At 37.9% G+C, this 22441-nt stretch overlaps 1 protein-coding gene across 1 annotated transcript; it reads right to left on the minus strand.

The window, feature by feature from the left end:
- Positions 1 to 1277: 1277 nt before the first annotated feature.
- LOC131327418 (phytyl ester synthase 1, chloroplastic) lies at positions 1278 to 21096 on the minus strand. The gene is made up of 13 exons (XM_058360564.1): positions 20297 to 21096; positions 20027 to 20078; positions 18174 to 18229; positions 15083 to 15241; positions 14863 to 14967; positions 12060 to 12166; positions 9324 to 9445; positions 8471 to 8579; positions 7071 to 7201; positions 5066 to 5435; positions 3559 to 3672; positions 1753 to 1838; positions 1278 to 1642 (listed from the first exon to the last, which is right to left on the minus strand). The coding sequence occupies exons 1-13, from the start codon at positions 20715 to 20717 to the stop codon at positions 1342 to 1344; spliced, it is 2133 nt and encodes a 710-aa protein (XP_058216547.1). The 5' UTR covers positions 20718 to 21096; the 3' UTR covers positions 1278 to 1341.
- Between the last annotated feature and the right edge of the window lie 1345 nt (positions 21097 to 22441).

The raw sequence follows: 22441 nt of genomic DNA on the forward strand, positions 1-22441 counted from the left end.
AATTGTAAATTTAGGCTCCGTTTGTTTGGGCGTGAAATGTTTTACCTATTTTTCGGTGTTTGGTTGTGTTAAAAGTTAGGAAAACATTTTACATGTAAAACATTTTCCATCAATTGGATGAAAATGACTTACCCTTAAATCTTCCGTAAGTTATTTTCCGAAACGAACTTAATGCCTTCTACTGCAATTCGTATTGCTCAGTTTTCTCGATCGTCGGTCATTACCCACGTTCAATTCCAATATTCTTAGATCTCTCAACCGTTTAAGCCCCCCTCTCTCTCTACACTTTTGTGTTGATTTCTGAAAATATTTTCAAGTGCCAACCAAACGCCAAAAAATAAAAGTTTAAAATTTATTTTTTGAAAAAAAATTTACATGAAAAATAAATATTTTACGATGAAACAAACGGAATCTTCAAAAAAAGAAAAGAAATGGGGTGGGGTGGGAGCACGTGACCCCACGTGCCCCAAGGGGAAACTTCCATAGGCAGTGGCGAAGTCATGAATTAATGTCAACGGGGACAATTATTAGGCCCCACTTTTAACCAAAGAAATTTTTTAAAGACTGAGGATAGAGAATAAAAATTTTATACTCCACTGAACAACAAAGGCAACATTAGCAAGTTCAGCAGGTTTTGCTTATTTGATGATTTTTTTTTTTTTGGAATTCTGTAAACTTTTAACACATCTTGGTAAATTTTTTTTTTAAAAACTTTTTTTATCATCTTGATGGAAGAATCGGAAAGTAAAAAGTTAACTCATTCGAAGTAGAGATCAATAAACAAATAGTAGTAATAACGTAGGGCTATAAACGAACCGAGTATCTTGCGAGCTCGGCTCGGCTCGATTCGTTTAGTAAACGAGCTCGAGCTAGAGTTTTTGGCTTGTTTACCAAACGAGCTGAGTAGAGCTTAACTCGTTAAGGGAGGCTCGGCTCAATTAAAGAGGCTCGTTAAGGCTCGAGCCGAGCTCGAGTTTTAGGCTCATTTAGTAAACGAGCCGAGCTCGAGCTCACCGAAGCTCGGCTCGGCTCGGCTCGTTTACACCCCTAGACTAATAAGCAAATGAACCCTTGTCCAAAATATATAGCACTCGAATTTGTTGCCCGTGTTATCAACATGCTATATTACATTTTCTTTCATTTTCGGCTCGATCTTACAACACTACTACATATGACATATCCCAAATGAGACACCAACTTACAACCTGTTGATGAATTGTGAAACTACCCGGACGTGCAAAATAGGTACAACTAATTCATAAATGTATGCTACCAACTTGAAAAACTTATCGCATTTATCAAGGCAAAAAATGTAGTAATTTGTTTACACGCGTCGTTCTTTCAGGGTTCAAACGTCGGAACGTTATGCATGGCCGCGGAAGTTGCTTGATACACAGTTCTGTCAACAATGCTCCGGTAAGGGTCCTCTTCTCGCTTCTTGATCAAGAAGGCGATATTCTGCTCAACCTCGGATTTTATCTGCAAGTACAATTCTCTCGCATTTTCTTTGTCTTTGAGCATCAGTTCCCTCCCCTTTGTCTGTATTGGTTTCCCAAACAGATAGTAAAAACGACCGGGAATCTTGGGCAGAAGACCCGGAGGGTAGAACTCTTGCTTAGCAATCTCCCCATCCATTTCGGTCCTGTAACCGGAGCATGCTCATATAAGTACAAGTACCTCATTTCGTAACACACTCAGGCTACAACACATTATGTCCATAAACGTGAGTCGTAAAAGCCAAATGGTAATTACCTCAACCTAGCTCCGTCTTGATTAGATTTCCTAACATAGTCATTCACCCCAGGGATTCTCATCAAATCATTGTAATCAACAACTAACTGCAGCATGAAAAAATTTACAGCATCAGAAAGAAGGATTAAGACAATCAAGCATAAGTAACATGATACTTGCAGAATCATAGAGAGAGAGAGAGAGAGAGAGAGGGACCGAAGCGAAATGTACAGAAAAGATGCCTGATGATCTGATAATTTGCAATGTATGTACCATATTACTCCCATGTTAAGGCAACATAAATAATCCATATTGCAGGGTTCACTGTCTGGAATATCTTTGGTAGAAACAACCAGGGCCGGCTCCAACTTACAGGGGGGCCGAAGCGAAATGTAAATTTGAGTCCCTTTATATATTTTGTTCGAACACAATATTAAATCAACATAGAAAAGGGCACAAATACAAAACTTCAAAATGTACGTATTCCTTATAACAAGTGAAATAGATTTTGATTCCTTTCTCTCTTGGTTGATAACCTGTTTTTTTTTCTTCCCCTCACGAGCCTCAACCCTTAGTAGATTGTATAGTTTTTTAATCTATTCCTTCTTGTATTATTTGTGGAAATTTAGGGTATTTAAGTGAAAATTTTCAAAGACAAAACCCTCTATATCACCTTTAATTATATTCTATTTGATGAAAGCAATCCCACGTAGCAAAGCAATTAAAGAGGCTTATATTGCTTTAAAAAAAATCTTCAACAAAGAACCAGATGTGCGCCTATCCACACAGAATTTACAGGAAAAAATCATTTTATTCCGCCTCTGTGTTTTTGTTTCTAACCGAATATGAGCTAACAAAAGTTAAGGTCATTTGCTAGTTTCGATCAAATAAAATAATTGCATACTAGTATATGGAATACCAAAACTGGGGGGCCTTTTATGGGCTTGGAATTGGGGGCCCGAAGCGGCCACACCCTTGCCGTCCCCCAAGAGGTGGCTCTCGAAACACGTCATACATTTTTGTAGCACCGCAGTATAAGGTCACGGAAGAGCAAGTTCATGTTGATTTTTATAAAACCTACTTATGACTGTAAAGTTTGTAATAGTTGGTCCTGATTAGTATTTAACATCTTGAATGGTAATTAAATTGTAATATACAGAAAAGATTTAGAGCTATGGTGTCTACATTCAGAGGCTATTCTACATGATCCAAAGGGTGGTCACATGAATACCCTAGATTGGTAGAAATGTTAGCAGTGGTAGACTGGGTATGATTTTCTTTTCACTATTTGCAAATAGGGTACCATAGCAAGTTCAGTCACTAATAACGGCAACTTGTTCCTCAGATAAAGTAAAAACAATGCACATAACCTAGTTGGTTAAAGTCATGTTGCCGTATCCTAACTAGTCCCAAGTGCAGCCACCTTGGGAAAGGAGGGTGTGTTGCATGATTTCTAGCACTACGATCACCATAACGACAAATCCTCAAGACTTGTTGCACTAAAATCAAGCCTTCACCACATCATACAAATTGAAAGATCACACGATGCTGCAACCTACCTCTCATCTGCTCCCCACCATCTTCAGTACTGTCTCTACACAAGGCTGCATGCATCTACGTTCTTTTGTTCTACTTATCATTTTCTCATTCATACATTTCAAATTGTTTTCCAGCAATTTTTTATCAGCATATCAACTATATATGAATAAAGGCTAATCCTGGTTTTGGTGGATGCATAAACCAAACCAAACAAGTATTAGTCAAAACATTGGTAAAAAAAATTAAAGTAAAAAAAGAAGTCTGGTGAGAAGAGAAGCACATGCTTACTTCTGCTAAGTCGTCTTCACCAATAGCACCAAATGGTACAATTGTAGCTCCAAACCTTGCTGCCATCCTCACAAATTCGGGTTGATCAGGCCAAAACAACTTATACGCTTCCCCCTGAGATCCATAAAATCTCCACTATCGTTAAGTACCAGAGTTTATACAAAATTAGCAACATAAGCCAAGCATTTTTCAATAGAACACATTTCCATTTCCAAGATGAAAAGGTCTCGTTCATAAAGGATTGCAACAACAGTGTAACAGTAACTGTGACAGTTTCAGACCATGGACAAATCCATGTTTGTGTTGGCATGATCATTTGACATATTTAAGATAACCATGTAAACTTGGTCCCATAAGGTAGAAGCCTATGTTCATTTAACCTGCAATTTATAATCTTTCATGTACCATCAACAGTTCCATAGGTGATTATCCAATATCCGCAAGAACTCTAGAAATAATTATCCACAAGTAGAACAACACAATATCATTTGGAAAATTATATTGATCAACCATCGTTGACCTGTCAATAAACGGCAATAAAAAGACAACTTAGCGGTTATCTGATCTAAAATGTTTTGTTTCATTTTAGATTCCCCGAAGCGTACAAGTACTTAGAAAACCTTCTCAATCCTAAGTGTCACTGAGTCACTCAGATCCCTACTCCGGCTTGTTATGGGAGAATAGCACAAGAGACGAATCTTTTCGTATGACTCCAAGAGTGTGATCCACCAATTCACTAAGTGGAACAGCAGCACCATCTCGATCTAGCACCTGATCCATGTGAGACGGTCTAGCTTCTAAGTTTGTTTTTGAAACATCGGCTACTATTAAGGGGGCATCTTACAAAGTTTCCCGAGTTGGAACTCTAGTATACTTTCTACAACGCCTTACGTACTCCTAACAACCAAGCTTCCCCCGATAAAAAACAACAATCAAGCTTCCCCAAGCATCAGCCTAAGACCAAATTAGTCAACAACATTAACCCTTGCTACACATAAATGATTACGGGCTGTTTCTGATCGCATCTTCTAAGAGGTTTGGCAACAAACAAGTATATCAGACGAAAAGCAGATGCAAAATCCTACAATGATACAACTTCCCATCTCTCTCTCTCTCTCTCTCTCTCTCTCTCTCTCTCTCTCTCTCTCTCTCTCTCCATATATATACACACACACATGCACGCATATATATATATATATATATACACACACACACACACACACACACACACATATGTACCTATATGTATGTGGGTGGGTGTTGGGTTTTTTTTTTTTGTGTGTGATCTTGATGAAACTATGTGCAACCCATGTTTTGTAAAATGACAGGGAAAAAAAACCACTGCTAGCACTGTATTTGCGAAAAGCAAAGGGGTATTAGTGCTTCTCAAGAATAAAAAATGAATTATGCAGACTGTGAAAGGTGAGGAAAGAAATGTTAACTAATATGATTATTCAGTTATTGAGGAAGAGAACAAGTTAAGTGGAATGGAAGGGGTTTAACGCACCTTATGGTGGAGAGCTTCACGGGCACCGCCAGGATAAAGCAGTATATGTGATTTTACAGAGAGTAATTTGAAAAGGTTGCTTGCTCCAACAGGTATTGCACCATACACTTTTAACATATCAAAGAAGGAAAATTCCTTCGACTGACTTTCAGACTTTGGTGTAAACAAAAGAGGGTGTGCCATTCCACGAACCAAAACATTCTTCTCCCTCAGGAACTCTTCAACAAGTGGAACAAGCTCGAGTCCTAGCAACATGTGATAACCAACTAATAAGACAGGACCTTCACCTGGAACCCCCGCAAGACCTCTCACTATTTTTCCGTCTTCCAAAGTGGAGAACATAACTGGACTGGTAACAAAGCGATACAATCTGCATTTCATCATTTAATAAGATCAGTTTCAGCCAACTAATACCCTCAAATACGCAGGTGTTGGCTGTTACATAGCTTGATATGCGTTTTTGGGCCATTTCCCAATAGCTTAAGTTTTTGGGACATTATGTAACTTGACAGTGGCAATTCAAGCAGACTCAACCAGGATGTAACAAACTCTCTCTGAACGCAGGGAACATAGCCTTAAGATCTCTTCTTTTTTTTTCTAAACTATGTCTGTGTAAAGATAATTATTTAAAGCAGTGATGGATAACTGCAATTATAAGCACGCGTTATTGGTTGGATAACAGTTTGAAGTTCCAGAAAACAAGACAAAGAAATTTTACATCTTTTACTTTTCACCTTCTGGATATAAAACATGACACATCCATCATTTGAATTTCTGCAGCACGGTTAACCTTCCAATGCTCTCCCTCTGGGTTCTGTTTGTGTAATTGGCTATAAAACTTTGACAGACAAAAGTACATCTTAACAATTTCTATTTTGAGAATGATCAAAAAAAATTCTATTATGAGAGAAAATTACTCGAACTAAATTTTCTCATACCGTAGGAAGTATTTGAAAAATGCCCAAGGAAAATTTTATACACCATTTATTGTTGGATAATTTGAAGTAATAGCACTTGAATGCATTAAAATAATTGTCTATAATTGTCGTGATATATGGGTATTTATTAGAGCTAATCTGAAGAGAAATACCACACAATATACAGCTAGCGATGCAAAAAAATTATGAATCATGAAGGAATACTTCTATTAAGTCAAGTGAAAACGTATGCAATTACACTGACTGACATTCAACATTTAAAGAGTGCGAGAGAAAGAGAACAGCCCAAAGTGCAAGTAAAAAAATCACTGTTGATGGACTATGTAAAGATCTTGCGCACAAACCAATATACCAAAATATCAAAAAGCAAGAGAGGTGGTAGTAATTTTGCAAAATGTTCTGAAGAAAGAGGAAGAAGAGCACCAGAAATGGTGGTGTGTATATTTTTGTTTGATGTTTAAGAATGGTGGATACTGGAGAGTGTTAAGATATGGAGGAGTGAACTACAGAAACAAATGGTACAAATACAGACCATCATGTTCATATATATATACATACAAACACAAACACATTCATATATATATGTGTCCCTCCCACTGCCATTGGTGAGGTGGCCCCAAGAGTTCCTGGCAAGGAGAATCAAACCTAAGACCTTAGGAGGGCGCAAACCCCTAAGTCCCAGGCCAAGACCACTTGGCCAACCCCTTGGGGTTTTCTTCATATTTATATTGTTCTAATGTTATTTCTTCTGTACTCATCTTTTGCTGCGCGTACAACTTCCAACAAACTTTACGAGATCAGCACAATTTCATTTGTCTATCCAGCTATTATAATGAAAAATCTAATAGGACGGGAAAAAACTCCTCTAGCTTGACCAGTTTAGAGCAAGTAAGCTTGATTTTTGCATATTTCAGGTTACACAAGGACGTTAGAGAAGCCTCATGGAAAGAGCAAAAAAAAAAAGGTTTTAAAAGCTCAATCACAGATATGATATACTTGATCAAGTTGTATCATAGAGCGTGCCTTTCAAAAACAACACAAAATTGTCTATGAGCATGCTGAATTACCTATTATCTGCAAGTGTCTGTTTGAATTCTGACCTACTTGGAGGCAAAAAATCCTTGACGAAATCATGCCTACGTGAATGCCGGTATTTGCAAGTACCTTTAATGACAGTCAATAGATTAACACCATCTTCCTGCACTGACACACATTGAATCAGTTGAACTGCTTTGCTTCCACACTGAAGTCATCCATACAAATATGAACAAAACAGCATTTAAACATGCTCTCGCAAGTGTTTTTCCTTTTTCTTTTTGAAACTGATGCAGAAAGTTGTTTGCAGGATAAAGAAAAAGATCGTTTGGGTTTCCTTGCCACGGTCCCGTCAAGGTAATTCTTTTCTTCTTCCCTAGTGAATTGTAAAAGTTTGATAGCAGTATGTCATACGATTTCGGTTTTGATGTTCCCTTACTATTTTTGGTGGAAACCTTCTCTCCCATTCTATCCCTTCTAACAATTTTTTTTGTTGCCAATCAAAAAACAGAAAACAAGAAACGAGAAGTTCAAGGAGTCCTTTATATTCGGTTGTATTATTACGAAGAAGCATACAGAAAACATTCTAGGAAATGTACAATTGGTAATAGTGAAAATGCAGGTATTAATAAAGAATCTAAAATTTTGATTCAATTTGTCTCGAATTTAAATCTCCAGAATCACTTAAATTGTTGGTACCACTCAATCATCTTGGGCTAAAACAATTAAGACGAGCTCAATATATGTGGTGCAGTTCAGAATGGATCAAGTATACAATCTATGAAGTGCTATTAGTTTTGATCCAACAGATTTAGTGGATCATTATATACACAAGTTTAAAGGACTTCAGTTTTTTTTGCTCAGTTAATGGATTTTCTGTTTAAATGGGAGGACAACCTCTCAATAACAACGATAACAGTACCCTTGAATGACCAATCGATGTGGGTATGGGTGGGGAGGATTAGAGACACACCTAACTTTTGGCAATATATGTATTAAGGTTGCTGCTCTCATAAAGTTTTAGCACTGAAATAGCAGCCCCCCTATACCTCCAAAAATCGAGGAACTCAAGGACATTATGCAATGGAACCATGCCCCAAATCAAAGCAGGAAGGCGGCAGAGAGGGCATGCCTAGAGACCTCATTCAATTTCTGTGCTTACGTTCTAGAATTTTTTTCCTAACCACAAGCAATCAATATTTTTTTTCTTTTCTCTGATGTATTGCTTTCCTTGCTCTCAGTATGTAGTTTAATAACAGAATCCTGATGAGATGGTTATGAAGCTTTCTTAATTTGAACCACTGTGGAAATCATAAAAGTTTGTTACAAATTAAACACCGGCTATGTTGTTTGGTGTATATACTATATATATTTCAAAACAGACAAACAAGAGTCAGAGTCACAGCACTGAAAAGAAAATTTTGCCACGTACCAACAGAATAGTATGCCCATTGTCTTTAAAAATATGAATCTTGCAATTTCGCAATGACCTCAACAGTCTTTTTGCTTCATCTCCGCTAGGAAGCATGTTATCCTTGCCACTGAAATGTCCATCAATAAAAAGATTATGTTAAACATAGCAGTGTAATTTAAACATGTTTCCCACAACTCTCATGCTAGCACAAGCAAACAGAAAGACATATTTGAAAACCGATATCTATGAGAAAATCTACTTTAGACAAAACCCATTACGATCCCGTAGACTCAGCAGGCCAAAACCCGTAAGCTAGACATACATAAGCATGTAAATGTCACTGATAAAAAATACACAAAAGACAAAAATAATGGGAGGAAAGGACAAAATACACCAAGGAGTAAAGATCCCTTCAAACTACACCAAGCTAATTCAGTACCAAAGACCTAGTTGTAGTCTCCAGGAAAGTACCAAAGGAAACGAAACTGTACATGTTATGTGAGAACATCCTACAGAAATTGTTGCTACAAGTCCACCAGAATCATGTTATACAAGAGGACAACGACTATCATGTATGCCAAGAAGGCAAACAAAGGTTAGCAACACAATCTACTCCCGTCCACTATAATCCTTAAGTTGGTCATTCATGGATTGTTAATTAGTCCTTTTCCAACTTTGGATGTCCCACAATGTTCTCCACCATGACAAGCAATAGCAGAAAATTAGTAATTTTCCAAAAAAATCTCCTAAAATGGTCACAAGTCCTTGTAACTCTCACAAACTTTTCAAGGTAATGATGAAGCAAAAAAAAGATACCAGATGAGCAAGGGGGAACAACAATGAATAAATGGAAGATAGTGAAAGGTGTAACCTAGCAAGCACAAGTACTTCAGCTGTAACGGCATGAAGACGAGAATTAGCATAAGAAGCAGCTGATTTAAGCAACTTCAGCTTCCAAAGAAGAGAGTCCTTTGGGAGAATATCAGCCATGCTCTGACAAGATGAATGGAAAAAAATTAGAATGGAGAACAATCCCCAATTATGGTCCTTGGCTTTGAAACATTTCCTCTAAAAAGTTTGAGAACACAAGGAACTGCATATTACCTGTTTGGCTGACGCTTAAAGCAGGCTAATCTTAGAATGTTATCTGAACGTTTGGTTTTAGTGGACCTTTTTCAGCTCTTGGTCAATTCCATTTTTTTCTATTTATTTCTGTTTCTCTGAACAAATGTATCAGAAAAGTAAACAAAGATACTGAAGTTACATCAGAAGGTCAACTAAAGACAAAACGGAGTTTTGTTCCTTTTTTTAATGATGTCTTTGGTGAACTTTCAGGGAATATGTTCACGTTTTTACTTGTTCAATTGCCTCAAGTCAAGACGAACCAAAAATGTGGGGGGGGGGGGGGGGGGGGGGGGAGGAGGAATTGGCCAAATGATGAATATAAAGCTAAAGGAAAAAAGATTCTAAAAAAAAAACCCAGCTTTAAGCCTTCAGCCCAATAGGCCGCGCAGAAAAATAAAATAAAATAAAATATAAAGTCTAAAATAACCAAACAGAAAAGGGGTGGCAGAATACTCTATCTGTAAGCAGTGGCACAGGATACCTCCCACACTGTAGATTTTGTGAAGCACTAAGACAATTCTAACTTGAGACGGCACTCCAGTTACTCAAATTCCCTGATGCAACAACTTGCTTGTCGGTTTAGAGATGATGAAGTATATGGCAACAAATTTGTCTATAACAAGGTTCAGGCTCTCACACCACCCAATTCATTTCAAGCCATTACTAGCGATGGCTATGGAGATTATCTGTTTATTTCGACTCTTTTCCACATTGATTTGCATCAGTCACATTGAATGATTTCTATTCATGGCTTGACATGACTTGTGCCCCATCTCTTAGAAGAAAGATATATGTGTTAAATTACAAATTTATTTATTATTATCATTATTTTATTTTTATTATTTTTAAGTTTGGGAGGGGTACTAATTTTAGAGGATCTAGAGTCAAGTTCTAAAGTAGTAGTAATGAACATTATTGTTTCCCAAGGAGAATGCGCAATGCAAGGCCTTGAGGCGTTGTGGCATAAGCATTTAGATATTCAATAGTAACGTTAATAAACACAAGCAATAAGATCTATATAAAACAAGATAGTAATAGCATTGTTAAATAAAACTTATAAAAGCTCTCCTAAGCCTAGAATTCTATATGTTAACATAAACTCGCAATTAAAGATCATTCAGTCTAACAAGCTAAAGCTATGTCTATATGTCACCTCTTAAAGAAAGAAACCATACTTTATCTCAGTGCTCTTTCTAGCCATCATACATGGATGACTTCGGTCACTTCTCTCTATCTTCCTCTCTTGTGTGATTAATTTTCATAAGCTGTCAAATAACTGAATAAGTACTGCATCACTTCTAGTAATATCAACATTTAATCGATAGGCTGGGAGAAGGAGAGAGTGGTAATTTATGTCATTTTGTTTCAAAGTAGCGTAAGCCTCACATGAAATGTGTAAAATGCAAATTCGAAACTTAATGCGTTTTATAGAAGCTAGCTGTGATGCGAGCCTCAATTTAGCCGTTGAAAACATTGAGGAACGTACCCTCATTTTGCCTATGAATCATACTGTGAAATCTGAAACTACCAATTACAAGCCCCGAGAATCAAATCTCTCTCCCTCTGTTGGTATAGCTCTACGTCAATGTCATATGGTCATCCAGTAGCTAGCAGCAAGTGGCTCATTAGGCTAAAGTCTAACCGCAAACGCCAATGGTGCTCGCTCAAGGTTAACTAGAACTGTAGCTATCAAGGTGTGCAGTGAGCTGATCAACAAAAATCAAGGTGTATAGTGATGGTCCCTAAGTTACAAATTATTGCAACAAACCAACTCTTTGGAACCATGTATAGAGAGAGCACATCGATTGAGAAGCAATGTGACGCCTGCAAACGGATGACCTGAGAGCACTTATGTACTCTGATTGCACTGAAAATATCGCATTTTTCCATTGATCCCGGGCCCAAATTCTCTTTCCCGCAGAATGAGAGGGAAAAAAAGGGAGCAAAGTCCTCTCCTCTTCTTTTGGCACGGCCTAAAGGTCTATGTCACACTGAATTCTAAGCAAGAAGGTATTCTCTCGCCTGCTCAGTGAATAGGCCTATTGGGACATGCTCACTTTGTGTCAGATAGGCGTAGTTGGACTTGAAGGCGATGAAAGACATCTGGGAGGGAGGGGCAAAAAGGTTTATGGCGGTTCTTGCTTCAAATTGTTGCATTTCAATTGCCTAAACCTGAAGATTTCACAGTTGATGGCAGAAGTGATGCTCGACAAGTCAACCGTAAACCTCAGAGTCCCTTTTTTGTAGAAGTATCCAAGGATTTAACCAGAAGACATACTAGCACCAGAATTACAAGTTCTTTGTTGCCATACTCAAGTTGAACATATTCAAGTATTTCAACAATGCAAATTACAGTCAGCACATATCAAACTGATGAGATAAAAGTAAAAAGAAAACGAAACAAGTTATGTTTGATGAAAACCTTCATGCAGTTAGTACCAGTATTCAAGAAAAAATCTAATCCTGCAGAAATAAGTCTTACAGAAAGACGAGGAAGCAAAGCAGTGAGATTGCCAGACAATTGTTCAAGGGCTACAGCAGGAGGAAGAGTACTGTCAATGTTGACTGTTGCCATCTTCACAGGATCACCTGGTGCAATAAGTTATTCCTCAGTTAAAGCAGTAAGAACAACTAGAAATAGCAAAAGGTAGAACCAAATTTCAATAGAGACTCTAAATATTGCAGCCAATAAACTACTCGTGAGCATAAGGAAACAGAAATCCCAAAAGGTTGCATTTGCAAATAAAGCATATGATTAATCATCAAACAATGAAAAACTAATGGCAGCTGTTTCCAAAAATGTTTACACTGTTCATGAAAAAGCATAGCATGAGATGCATATACAGAAAATGGAACAGGATCCATTTAGGCAACAATGAATGTGGTTTGACCCAGGGCTTCCTTTTTGTGCTTGATTCCCAAATGGTTCTGCTTCTAAGGAGTGAAATAGAAATCTGAATGGCAAAAAAAGTACCACCAAGTTTGTTAACTAGAAAGTCCACACTGATTATGTCTGTTCTTGCGGAAGCAGTGGAACTATCTCCCTTGGGGTCTCATTTTTTATTTTTTTTGATTGGCCCCTCGGGGTCTCATATTAATACTATCCCAAAAACCTGTGTTACTAACACAGTATGTTCTGAATGCAATCGGGGGTAAAAATAGTTAGAGGCTACTATATTCATTAATGAAATCAGCTTCTTTAAATCAACTTGGCATTAAGAATATCAGCAGGGAGTTATAAAGTTGCTAATGCGTGGAGAAGCTGGAATGTCTCTAGGAATCAGTACTCAATCTATTTAAATCTCAATGTCTTCAATAGTTTTATCTCAAAGTCATCAATTTTTGCCTTGGAAGTCGTACATTTATATTGTGTAAAACATAAGTGACTGCACCGTTCTCTATCAAATACATCTTGCAGAAGCAACTACATTGTCCGCTACAAAGTCAGCTTGTAAAATGGTAGTAAGTGTTAAGAATAACCGTTCTCTCTTAGCTTAAGCTTTTGGAGCATTTGGTAGTGAAGAAATGAGTACCCAGCATGCCCAACTCATACCAGCAGGCAGCAGGTAGGTTTCGCCTAGGCCATGGCTTAGGACAACACATCCTAGGTTCAAAACTCCTTGGCGTTACCCAATGCACGTGGATTCTGGATCATTGTATGCATCCACAGGAATAAGTTTAATTAGTATTGGACCATGTACACCGTACTATGACAAGAAAAAATGAAAAAGGGGGCATTTCTAAAACCCATAAGGTGTTCAGTAATCAAATCTCGTCTCAAAAATAGGCAGGGGACATAACTTTTGGAGTAAAATATAGCATGTACTAAAAGAATCATTATTTACCATCTCAAAAATCACATATTAGACAACCAATGCGAATATCTGACTATAATACTCAAATGTTTAAAACAAGAAAGTCCAATCGTTATTAAAATATTTCGTCTTGCACTGTTCAAAAAAAAAAAAAAATCGTCTTGCAATCAACCAAACTAAACTTCTTGAGAAAACACCTGATACAAAATCTTAGATGAATTTGGTACACAACATTACCGCATTCTTCTACATCAACCGGTCGATCTTTATCACAAAATGTTAGGCAATCACTAGGTCCGTCCCCGTGAAACAAATAGCTTACAAGGAACCAAAAGCCCATGGTCCCGGAGTCTTAAAATGGATATCGTGCCCTATTAACTGGCCCTAAACTACAACTTGGGTAACGAGCCTGTGGAGAAAAGTGTGGACAAAGAATGTTTGGTTCTCATTCCTTTTTTCCAACATGCAGCCTATTCAATTGCATGTGGTTGTCGTCTGATTCATACAGTGTACTCTTGGGAGTCTCTGTGGTTTGTAGGTCAATTCATAGTTGCACATTGTGCTACGAAGCTTCTGTGCGTCCAAACAATTCATTGTAGGCAAAGTTCCCTTTTCTCTTCAAAAAAAGAGAGAGGCATAGTTGCCTTTCAAATAAATTTATTGTAGATAGAAGCACTGTTTAGGACACTACCTACACATTTCCTTCTTTCTTTCTTTTTGTCGTTAGGTGGGCACAACAATAGTGTTTACTTTTTAAAAAACAAAATTGTTAGGAACAACAGTCACAAAATTTCAGTATCTCCTAATGCTACTGATTTATAAATCCCCCATTGTTCGAGCTGGTGAATAGTCAAGTAAAATAAAGAAATATCAGTGTTATTATGAAGGTAATATGTAATTTACAAAGTAGCAATAGAAAAGTAGGCTAACTAACAAGATAACTGTAATTTTAAATCGAATGGAATTGGAAAGTCAGATGCAACAATATAGGTTTGTTAGTGTTCGATGCAACCCATGTTTCCAACAGCATGGGTTTGGTTTGGGCATCATTGAACCATGCTCAACCCTCTAAACCTCACTTTTCATACCAATTTCATCTTCTGAAGGCCAACTGCTACTTCTTGCATAACCAGGAAAGTTTTGCAGATTTTCATATTAATAAATGGAAAGTGAACAAAACATATAACTGAATTCATTTGCTAAAAGCCGAGTCAAGATTAAGATTTACAATCTAATGAATTAACCATAAAAGAAGCACGACAAGAAAAAACTCAAGACTATAACCAATTTCTGAAGTTCACATATTTGCACAAAGGCTTGCTACGTAGAAGATTTTTATCATATCCACACAAACTAATCAACTCATGTGCCACGACTTGCAAGCCAGACAAATAAAAAAATTGGTGCATTTTTATAGGCAGTAGCTACAGCGTTAGTTTTCCGAAGATTTCAAAGCAACAGATCATATACCCATAACAAAGCTAAGGAGGTAAGGAACTGTCATATGAAGTCCATCGGGCAAAGCCTCCAACAGGGGAAACAAAGGTTGCAGCTGTGACCTGCCAAAAGAAGTTGCTGAAAATGATGGTTGAAAATATCAGTAAACAGCACAAAAAATGGGCTACCAGCAATTCAACCATATGCTATTGGCAAACGATTAGTTGTCTAAAATCTCTAACCAATAGCTAACCTGGATTGGCTAATACTACTACCAGATCGATGGTAGGATTATGAGCAGCGACAGCAAGTGCTAGGCATCCCCCAAAGGAATCGCCCACCAGATATATTGGCTTATTTGGAGAGGAAACATGCTCAAGCCTCACTGTTTCTCCAACAAATTTCACCAAATCTACATACAAAACCAGGATCAAACAACAACATCCAGATATGGCCCAACGTTGATCGACGACGTTGTGTCTATTCCTTTGAAAGATTGAATGGAATGTTCACAAAAGCAAATAAAATGCACTCCACGTGAGTAAGTAATATTGAATAGGGACAAAGGACGTTCAAAAACCAAGCCTGAAAATATCAAACATGACAATACAAGCCACATTGTTCAATTATCACCGCCAAAACAAATCTATTAGCCTGGGCGGCCTCTCCACACAATTGGTATGGAATTAGATGCTTAAACATGACAGTTATGCTTTCACTTGTGGAAATGACTCTTGATTGTTTGTCCCTTCAATTAGTTTGTTTTTGTTGAATAGCTTGATATACATCGTTGAGCCCATTTCCTAATAGCTTATGCTTTTGGGACTACTAGTAGCTTAACATGGTATCAGAACTCAAGTTGTTAGAGGTCTTGGGTTCACGTCTCTATGTGTGCATTTGTTCCCCATTTGCATTATGCATCTCCCCTTCGTATTCTGTTTCGCTCTATCTATGAAAATTTGCATCTCCGCAAGCAAGATAGGGTTGCACATGAGGGAAGATGTTGAATAGCTTGATATACTTTGTTGAGCCCACTTCCTAACCGCTTAAGCTCTAGGACTATTGGTAGCTTAACAGCTGCGTGATGATCCCTATATGTCATGGATCCTTTGTTTACCCCTCCACATCTTGTTTACCCCTCCACATACGAGTTTGGGGTTGCATGCGCAGGGGATTATTAGAGTTTGTCTCACATTGGTTAATGATCACTTGCAAAACTAGTATCAAACTTCAGATGGCAAAATGGCAAAAGAATAACAAAACAAGGTTCAAAACCTATGAGGAAAATACCAGAACCATCTTTATTTGACACTAGCAAGCTCATAGGAGAAGGAAGATTTTGTTCCAATCATGGATTAATAACCAATCATCTCATATTCTCTCATAGTTTCTCATATTCCATTCCATAGCCCTCAAACCTTTCTATTTCCATGACTCAATATCAGATAATTTTTTGCTTGGAAGTACACAAAAGGCCCTTACATGTATCACTCGTGTTAATTTCTCTAATTTAATCTCTCTCTCAGAATTTTGCGGGAAATCATCAACTAGCTCAAGTAAGATTGCAACTCCATAGAACAAACAATACTGAACAGATCTTGGCGCCTAGCAGTTCTGGGCCTTCTGGCACAATTTGTTCACGCCAGATTTCACAATCGATGGAGAAAACTACTTGTTATTTCTCTTGCTAGAATAGGTTCTTGATATTGCATTACCTCTCACACATATTCTATGGGCTTTAAGAACTCAAATTTAGGACGAATAATTTGTGGAAGTTTACCACGAGGCGTATGGGCTATGATTCCGCTTTTTTTGATGTGGACTATTTGGCGTGAGAGGAATTCGAGATGTTTCGAAGGGGTCAAAAAGCCTTTGTCTAAAAAAAAAGTTTTGTGGTTAGTAGTTTGTATAGCTGGGACAAGGGAGAATGTAATCCCTCCCTTGATCATTTTCTAGAGTGGTTTGAGTTGTTCATTTCACTAGGTGGTGTATAGGGCCTTTTTGTCTTGGTGGCCTTTTTTGTATACGGGTGGCATTCCCTTAATGCCTTCTTTAATATAATTATTTACTTATCAAAAAAAAATCTGTTTTCTATTCCCCAATACAATTGAACCCCATAGGTTAGTTGCTAGTTTCATACTATCAAGTTAATGGGATGAAATTCTATAACTTAACATCTGCACAACTGAAGTAAGTTTCTAAGTGCTTCTATGTGCTTATTCAACAAAAAGTTTATAGGGGCTTCTACATGCTAAATCAACAAACCATCTCTTCTATAACCTATCAAGACCAGCTAGAGGGTTCTCAATTACACAATTTAGCTCTCCCTATTAGCACAATTGATAAAACTGACATAGATGACATAGCAGGAAGTTTCGACAAAGATTTCCAAGAGAAGAGAAAACCAGATTTAAGGACCAATAGACCTTTGCGATCTATATCTTCTGTTCACCAACAAACACATCCTAGATCCTATTAATTTGAACAAGCATTGTGTGCTGCCAGTGGTATGGTGCGGGTTTGAGTCATGGGAGTCAGCAGGTCGCCTACCAACTACCCCTTTCATACACTGACACCCTTCTATAAGCAGGAGACTTGTGCACTTGTACGAACGCCAACACACTAACACAATAAAGCATGACTGGCCTTACATTGTCCAATAAAACTTGCGCTTCAAATAGACACACATTAAACAACCATGTGACGCTCAAAAGAGGACTCCATTTGTTCAACCCAGATGAATTCCCTGCCTATCTGTTTTGTCTACTTTTACCCACAATCAAAGCTGGATGCAGAATATTATCACTTCAGCGAAAATCTTGTTCTCGAATGACTACTATCTCGTCCATTGTTCTTGCCGGAATTCATTAATGTTTCTACTAAGCAACTAAAACTGTAGAAGGAGCTTTATGCAGCTAGAGCAAGTATCCTCGCTTTTATTCAGTGAGTACGTTATTTATAACCCACTGCGTCACATTGGCCAAACCCGTTTAGTATTTTACATGTACAAAACCAGATTTTTAACAGATAAGTTCAGTGAAAGAAAACCCAAAAAACGAGATGAAGTGATGAACGGACTTCATGGAAGGAGAAAATCAATAGAGAGACAAATATATGCTTTTATATGCAGCCATATTTTACAAGCTGAGGGGTGATAATTTCAGAAATCATTTCTCCATTTAGAAAAAGAAACTAATCAAGCCACATATATAGGAAATCAATTTTCTAACAAAATAAATAATTTAACATATGGAAATATGTTGATATACTAGCAACAGAGAAACTTCTATAAAAAGCACAAGTTAATACTGAGCAATAAACTAGAAACTATGGAAGCCTAAGACCTTCAAATGGTGTTCGGTCATAAACAGGAATATGCAGGCATCGAGCTTCAAAAGCTCTGCATTCAAAGCAATCACAAGTTAGGAATTCTAACTACAAATAAGTAAATAACAGAATAATACGTGGCTTATATTGAAACTCTAAGCAGGACAACGAAATCCACAAGACGGGAACTTAGTTTGACCAGCACATGTGCAGGTTCTCACACAATGAACCAAATGGATACAAAAGAAAAATAACAAGAACAGACCTTGCTATATGAGCTTTCATCAAAGCCAATCCTTCCTTACATTCGAGATGCAGGTATGTATATATGCATATATACAAACTTGCATAGCAGCTCCCTAATATGCACACACATGTATACAAATACACAACACTCGCGCAGATTTAGGTTGCATTTATGCAATAAAATATCACAATATTAAATCAATGAAGAGACCTCATTAATAATTTGAAATTGATCTTGCGGGAGAATGAAATGAAAGAAGCTCCATAGCCTAACATTATGTTAAATCTGAACTAAAAATATCAACTCTTATGAATTAGAAGTACTAACGGAATTAATAACTGGGTTACTAGTACTGTGATATTTGGACAATTCACTTTCATGGTACAACTTTAACTGACAATCCATTTAGGCTCCATCTGTTTCATGTGACAGGTTTATATCTAGAGTCATTCTCATTCTAGACAGTGTATCGTTTACAACCATAGTGACGTAGTAGCTACAAGAATGGCAGAAGTAACTGATAAACCCAGCATTTCAGCAAACTAGCACCAGCCACCAACATTTGCACATTAAAGGGACGATGAAAACTTAAATACATGTTTCTTTAACATGAATAACAGAAAATCTTGCAAAGGTGGACAAGCTGGGATACGCATGCAGGATCCACACATAGAGAAGCGAAGGTATATGCCAAAACACGCTCACCTATCAAATCAACAAACTCCCCAACAGCCTGATAGGGTTAATCCAGGAAATGATCTACAAAACCATCTAACAAGTCTGGGAGGGATTCAAATGAGCATTTTGGTATCATCATAAAGAAATTACATTCAAGTTCACTGTGTTTAATATACTTATTCAAATTATCATACCAACAGACCAACAGAATGCAGACAGTGTTCTAAATGGCGGCCGCCGAGGCCGCCGAGGCGCTTGGAGGTGCCCTGCCGCCATGCCAATACCCCTTGGCGTTTGATTTGGCGCCCAGGGAGGTTTGGAGGTGCTAGGCGGCCGCCTCGGTGGTTCTGCCCGCTTGGCGGCGTCATCGGCGTCTTTGGAGGCCTTTGGCGGCCTTAAATGTATAGTATTAAACTAATGGAGATCAAGTTTTGGAAGGGTATGGAGGAGAAGTGTTAAAGGAAGGAGATGAACTTTGAACTTGGCATTAGGGATCTCCGATCTAGTTTATTTCTACTTATTGTCTTATTCAACTTATTTACTAGTTGCTACTACTTAATTTCATTTGGGTTTGTACATTAAACTTTGCATTATGGTTATGTAGAACTTTGAACTTGCATTATGGATACATAGAATATAGTTTGATTGGATAATGGTTTGTTAAGAAAAAAAAAAAAACCGGCCGAATTGCTTGGCGCCGCCAAGGCGGCTTGGCACTTGGAGGTGGGTCTCCGCCCTACTAGCGCCAAGCACCATTTAGAACATTGAATGCAGAATGTCTCTCATAAAAAATTGAAGGACTTCCAGTCCAAATACAGTAGTAAGTTAACAAGTCTTACATACAATGATGCAAAAACACTGACACAAACAAGCACACACAAAACTAAACCACACCCATATAAGAAAGAATTTCTTGCATTGCATTAAGACGACAGTGATACTTACTTCCCCAGAGCTTTGTGGTGCAAAATAAGACCCAATCCAAGACCATCCATTCCTGCATACACCACATAACTCATCGCCAGTTCATTATCAAAATCCCACAAAGCCAAACATCTCCAATTTGCACTGTTTCTCAACAAACAAACAGAAAAGAAAACCAAGAACAGCATGACAACTGTTCTTAAAACCCAAGAAGCTTATATACAAACATATTATTAGCATATGTTAATGAAAAGGAGCCAATTTTACAGCCAGTGTCCAAAGAGGGATTACCAGGCAAAAACAAAAGGACAGGCGAATCTTTTAAGGGACGTCCGCACTCAACCGGGCAGAACCACCGAGGCGGCCCGCCATCTGGCTTAATCATGTCTTTGGCATTATCAAGATAATCCTTCACTGTCTTACTCCCATACCCATCATCCCACAACACTTCCAGTTTTTCCAAAACAACATCCTCCCCCTTCTCATTCACACCAGCAGTTGAACTCAACTTGCCATTCCCCAAATCAACCAAAGACCCAATTCTCTCTTTCCCCCCAACAGAAGAAACTCCATTGACTCTGACAGAATCCGTGGACAACACCACTGAATCCCCACTGCCTAAACTCTCAGCTCGAACTCGAAACCGTGACTTATACTCTGAGTTCAAAACTATGTAAGGTGATACACAGAAAGCTTTTATAACTGATACCATGGCTTCTATAAACCAATTTCCTGAGACTTAGACCCCCTTGCAAGTCTCAGAAGACTCAGTTGTGAATGAACTCTCTGCTACTAAACTATCATACATTAAGAACATGGAGAAGTAGCCATAATGCAGAACACTTCACCTCCAACCAATCAAAATCTTATATGTAGGATGAATTAAATATCTGAAAAAGACAATACTTGGTCTCCAAATGAAAGCTGAAGGGAACTTGTTCAAAAGTATTGGGTGTGAAAATGAAAGCTGGAACGCCAATAGGCCTTCGGCCCAACCTCATCAGGGCTACACTTAGCTGCTAGGAATAAGCAAGAGTCCAACCCTTTCACAGTGCCAATCTAACTATTTTAAAAAAATTAATTTTCACTGAGAAAGGGAAAAAAAGAAGAAGGATAGCTGGAACAAACCCACATGCCAAAAAAGGAGGAGGATAAGGGTCCAATGGAACATGACTAAGCTCAGTTTCGTGTACGATTGGAGGTGAGAAAACCATGGGTTATCTAAGGGCCCCTCACCCATAATAGCACCAACCTAATTTCGGTACTTCAGAATTTTTATTAGTAATCATGCATTTGTCCATGCATTTAAAAGGTAGTTACACTTGAAAGTTGACAAGTTTACGAAGACAGATTTAATTGAAAAGGATAATTTTTAGTCTTATGTGTTATCTTTTCTCAACCGTTTTCAAGTTTGATTCTTTTTTTTTTTACTTTATAGGAGTAATATTTTAGTGGGAAAACTATCGCCAGATAGCCAAAGAAGAATATGCTCCTGAAGATAAATTAGTATAGCATTTGGGTATCTGCATTTTTTCAAAATAACTCAAGATATCTGAGCGAGCTTACCCTTTGGACGGGGCCAAAAAAATTGATAGCGCTTGCAAAATTTCAAACATGAGACATAAAGAGGGAGCAAACCCGTAAATCCAAGCCATAACCTAATTGCTGGATTACTCAGGTATCTGTCCTTGAAACATTAGGAACATTAAGAAGGAACAAACATGTAATTCCAGCCATGACCTAATTGCTAGATTACTCAGGTATCTGTACTAAAAGGTTAAGTCTTAAATTACAGAATTTAGTTAGTCCAAACAATCCAAAATGAGTTCATGGATGTGAACATTCAGGGGAAAAGGACAAATTGGAAATAAAAGAATGGGTACTGTGGAGAAAGGTATTTTGTTTGATAGCCACGATGAGTATTATATTACCTGTGAACACTGGTGGCTATTAGAAGAGGGTTTTGCTTTTAAGTTTGACATTTGTCCACACAGAGAGAGACAGAGAGAGAGAGAGGAGTCCATACTCTTCCCCCATCCCATTTGCGTTTCGGTGGTCTCTGCTGAGCCACACATCCCTCCGAATCTTTCCCCTTTTCTGGATGGCCAGCAGATTTTGTTTTTGTTTTGGTACTGAATAATGTCTCTTGAGCTAATTTGCGGACACTTTAAATTAATCTCTAAAATTCTTTCCACAACTATTTTACATGCTGGATGAGGCGGCTCAAAAGTTGCTAACTAGCAAAATCGAATATGAGACTTTGGAACAAACTTCCGGAAAGACCACCAAACCAACCCCACGGGATTGTGTGTGTGTGTGTGTTGGGCTTTCCACAAAGTCTTGTCATTTTCTTCCAAGAACTCCTCTCCAACGTTCTACCCTTGCGTATAAGAGCATCAGAAAAACAAAAACATCCCAATCGAATTGCTAGTTAAA

The sequence above is a fragment of the Rhododendron vialii genome, chromosome 5a, assembly GCF_030253575.1.
Source record: "Rhododendron vialii isolate Sample 1 chromosome 5a, ASM3025357v1".
NCBI lineage: Eukaryota > Viridiplantae > Streptophyta > Magnoliopsida > Ericales > Ericaceae > Rhododendron > Rhododendron vialii.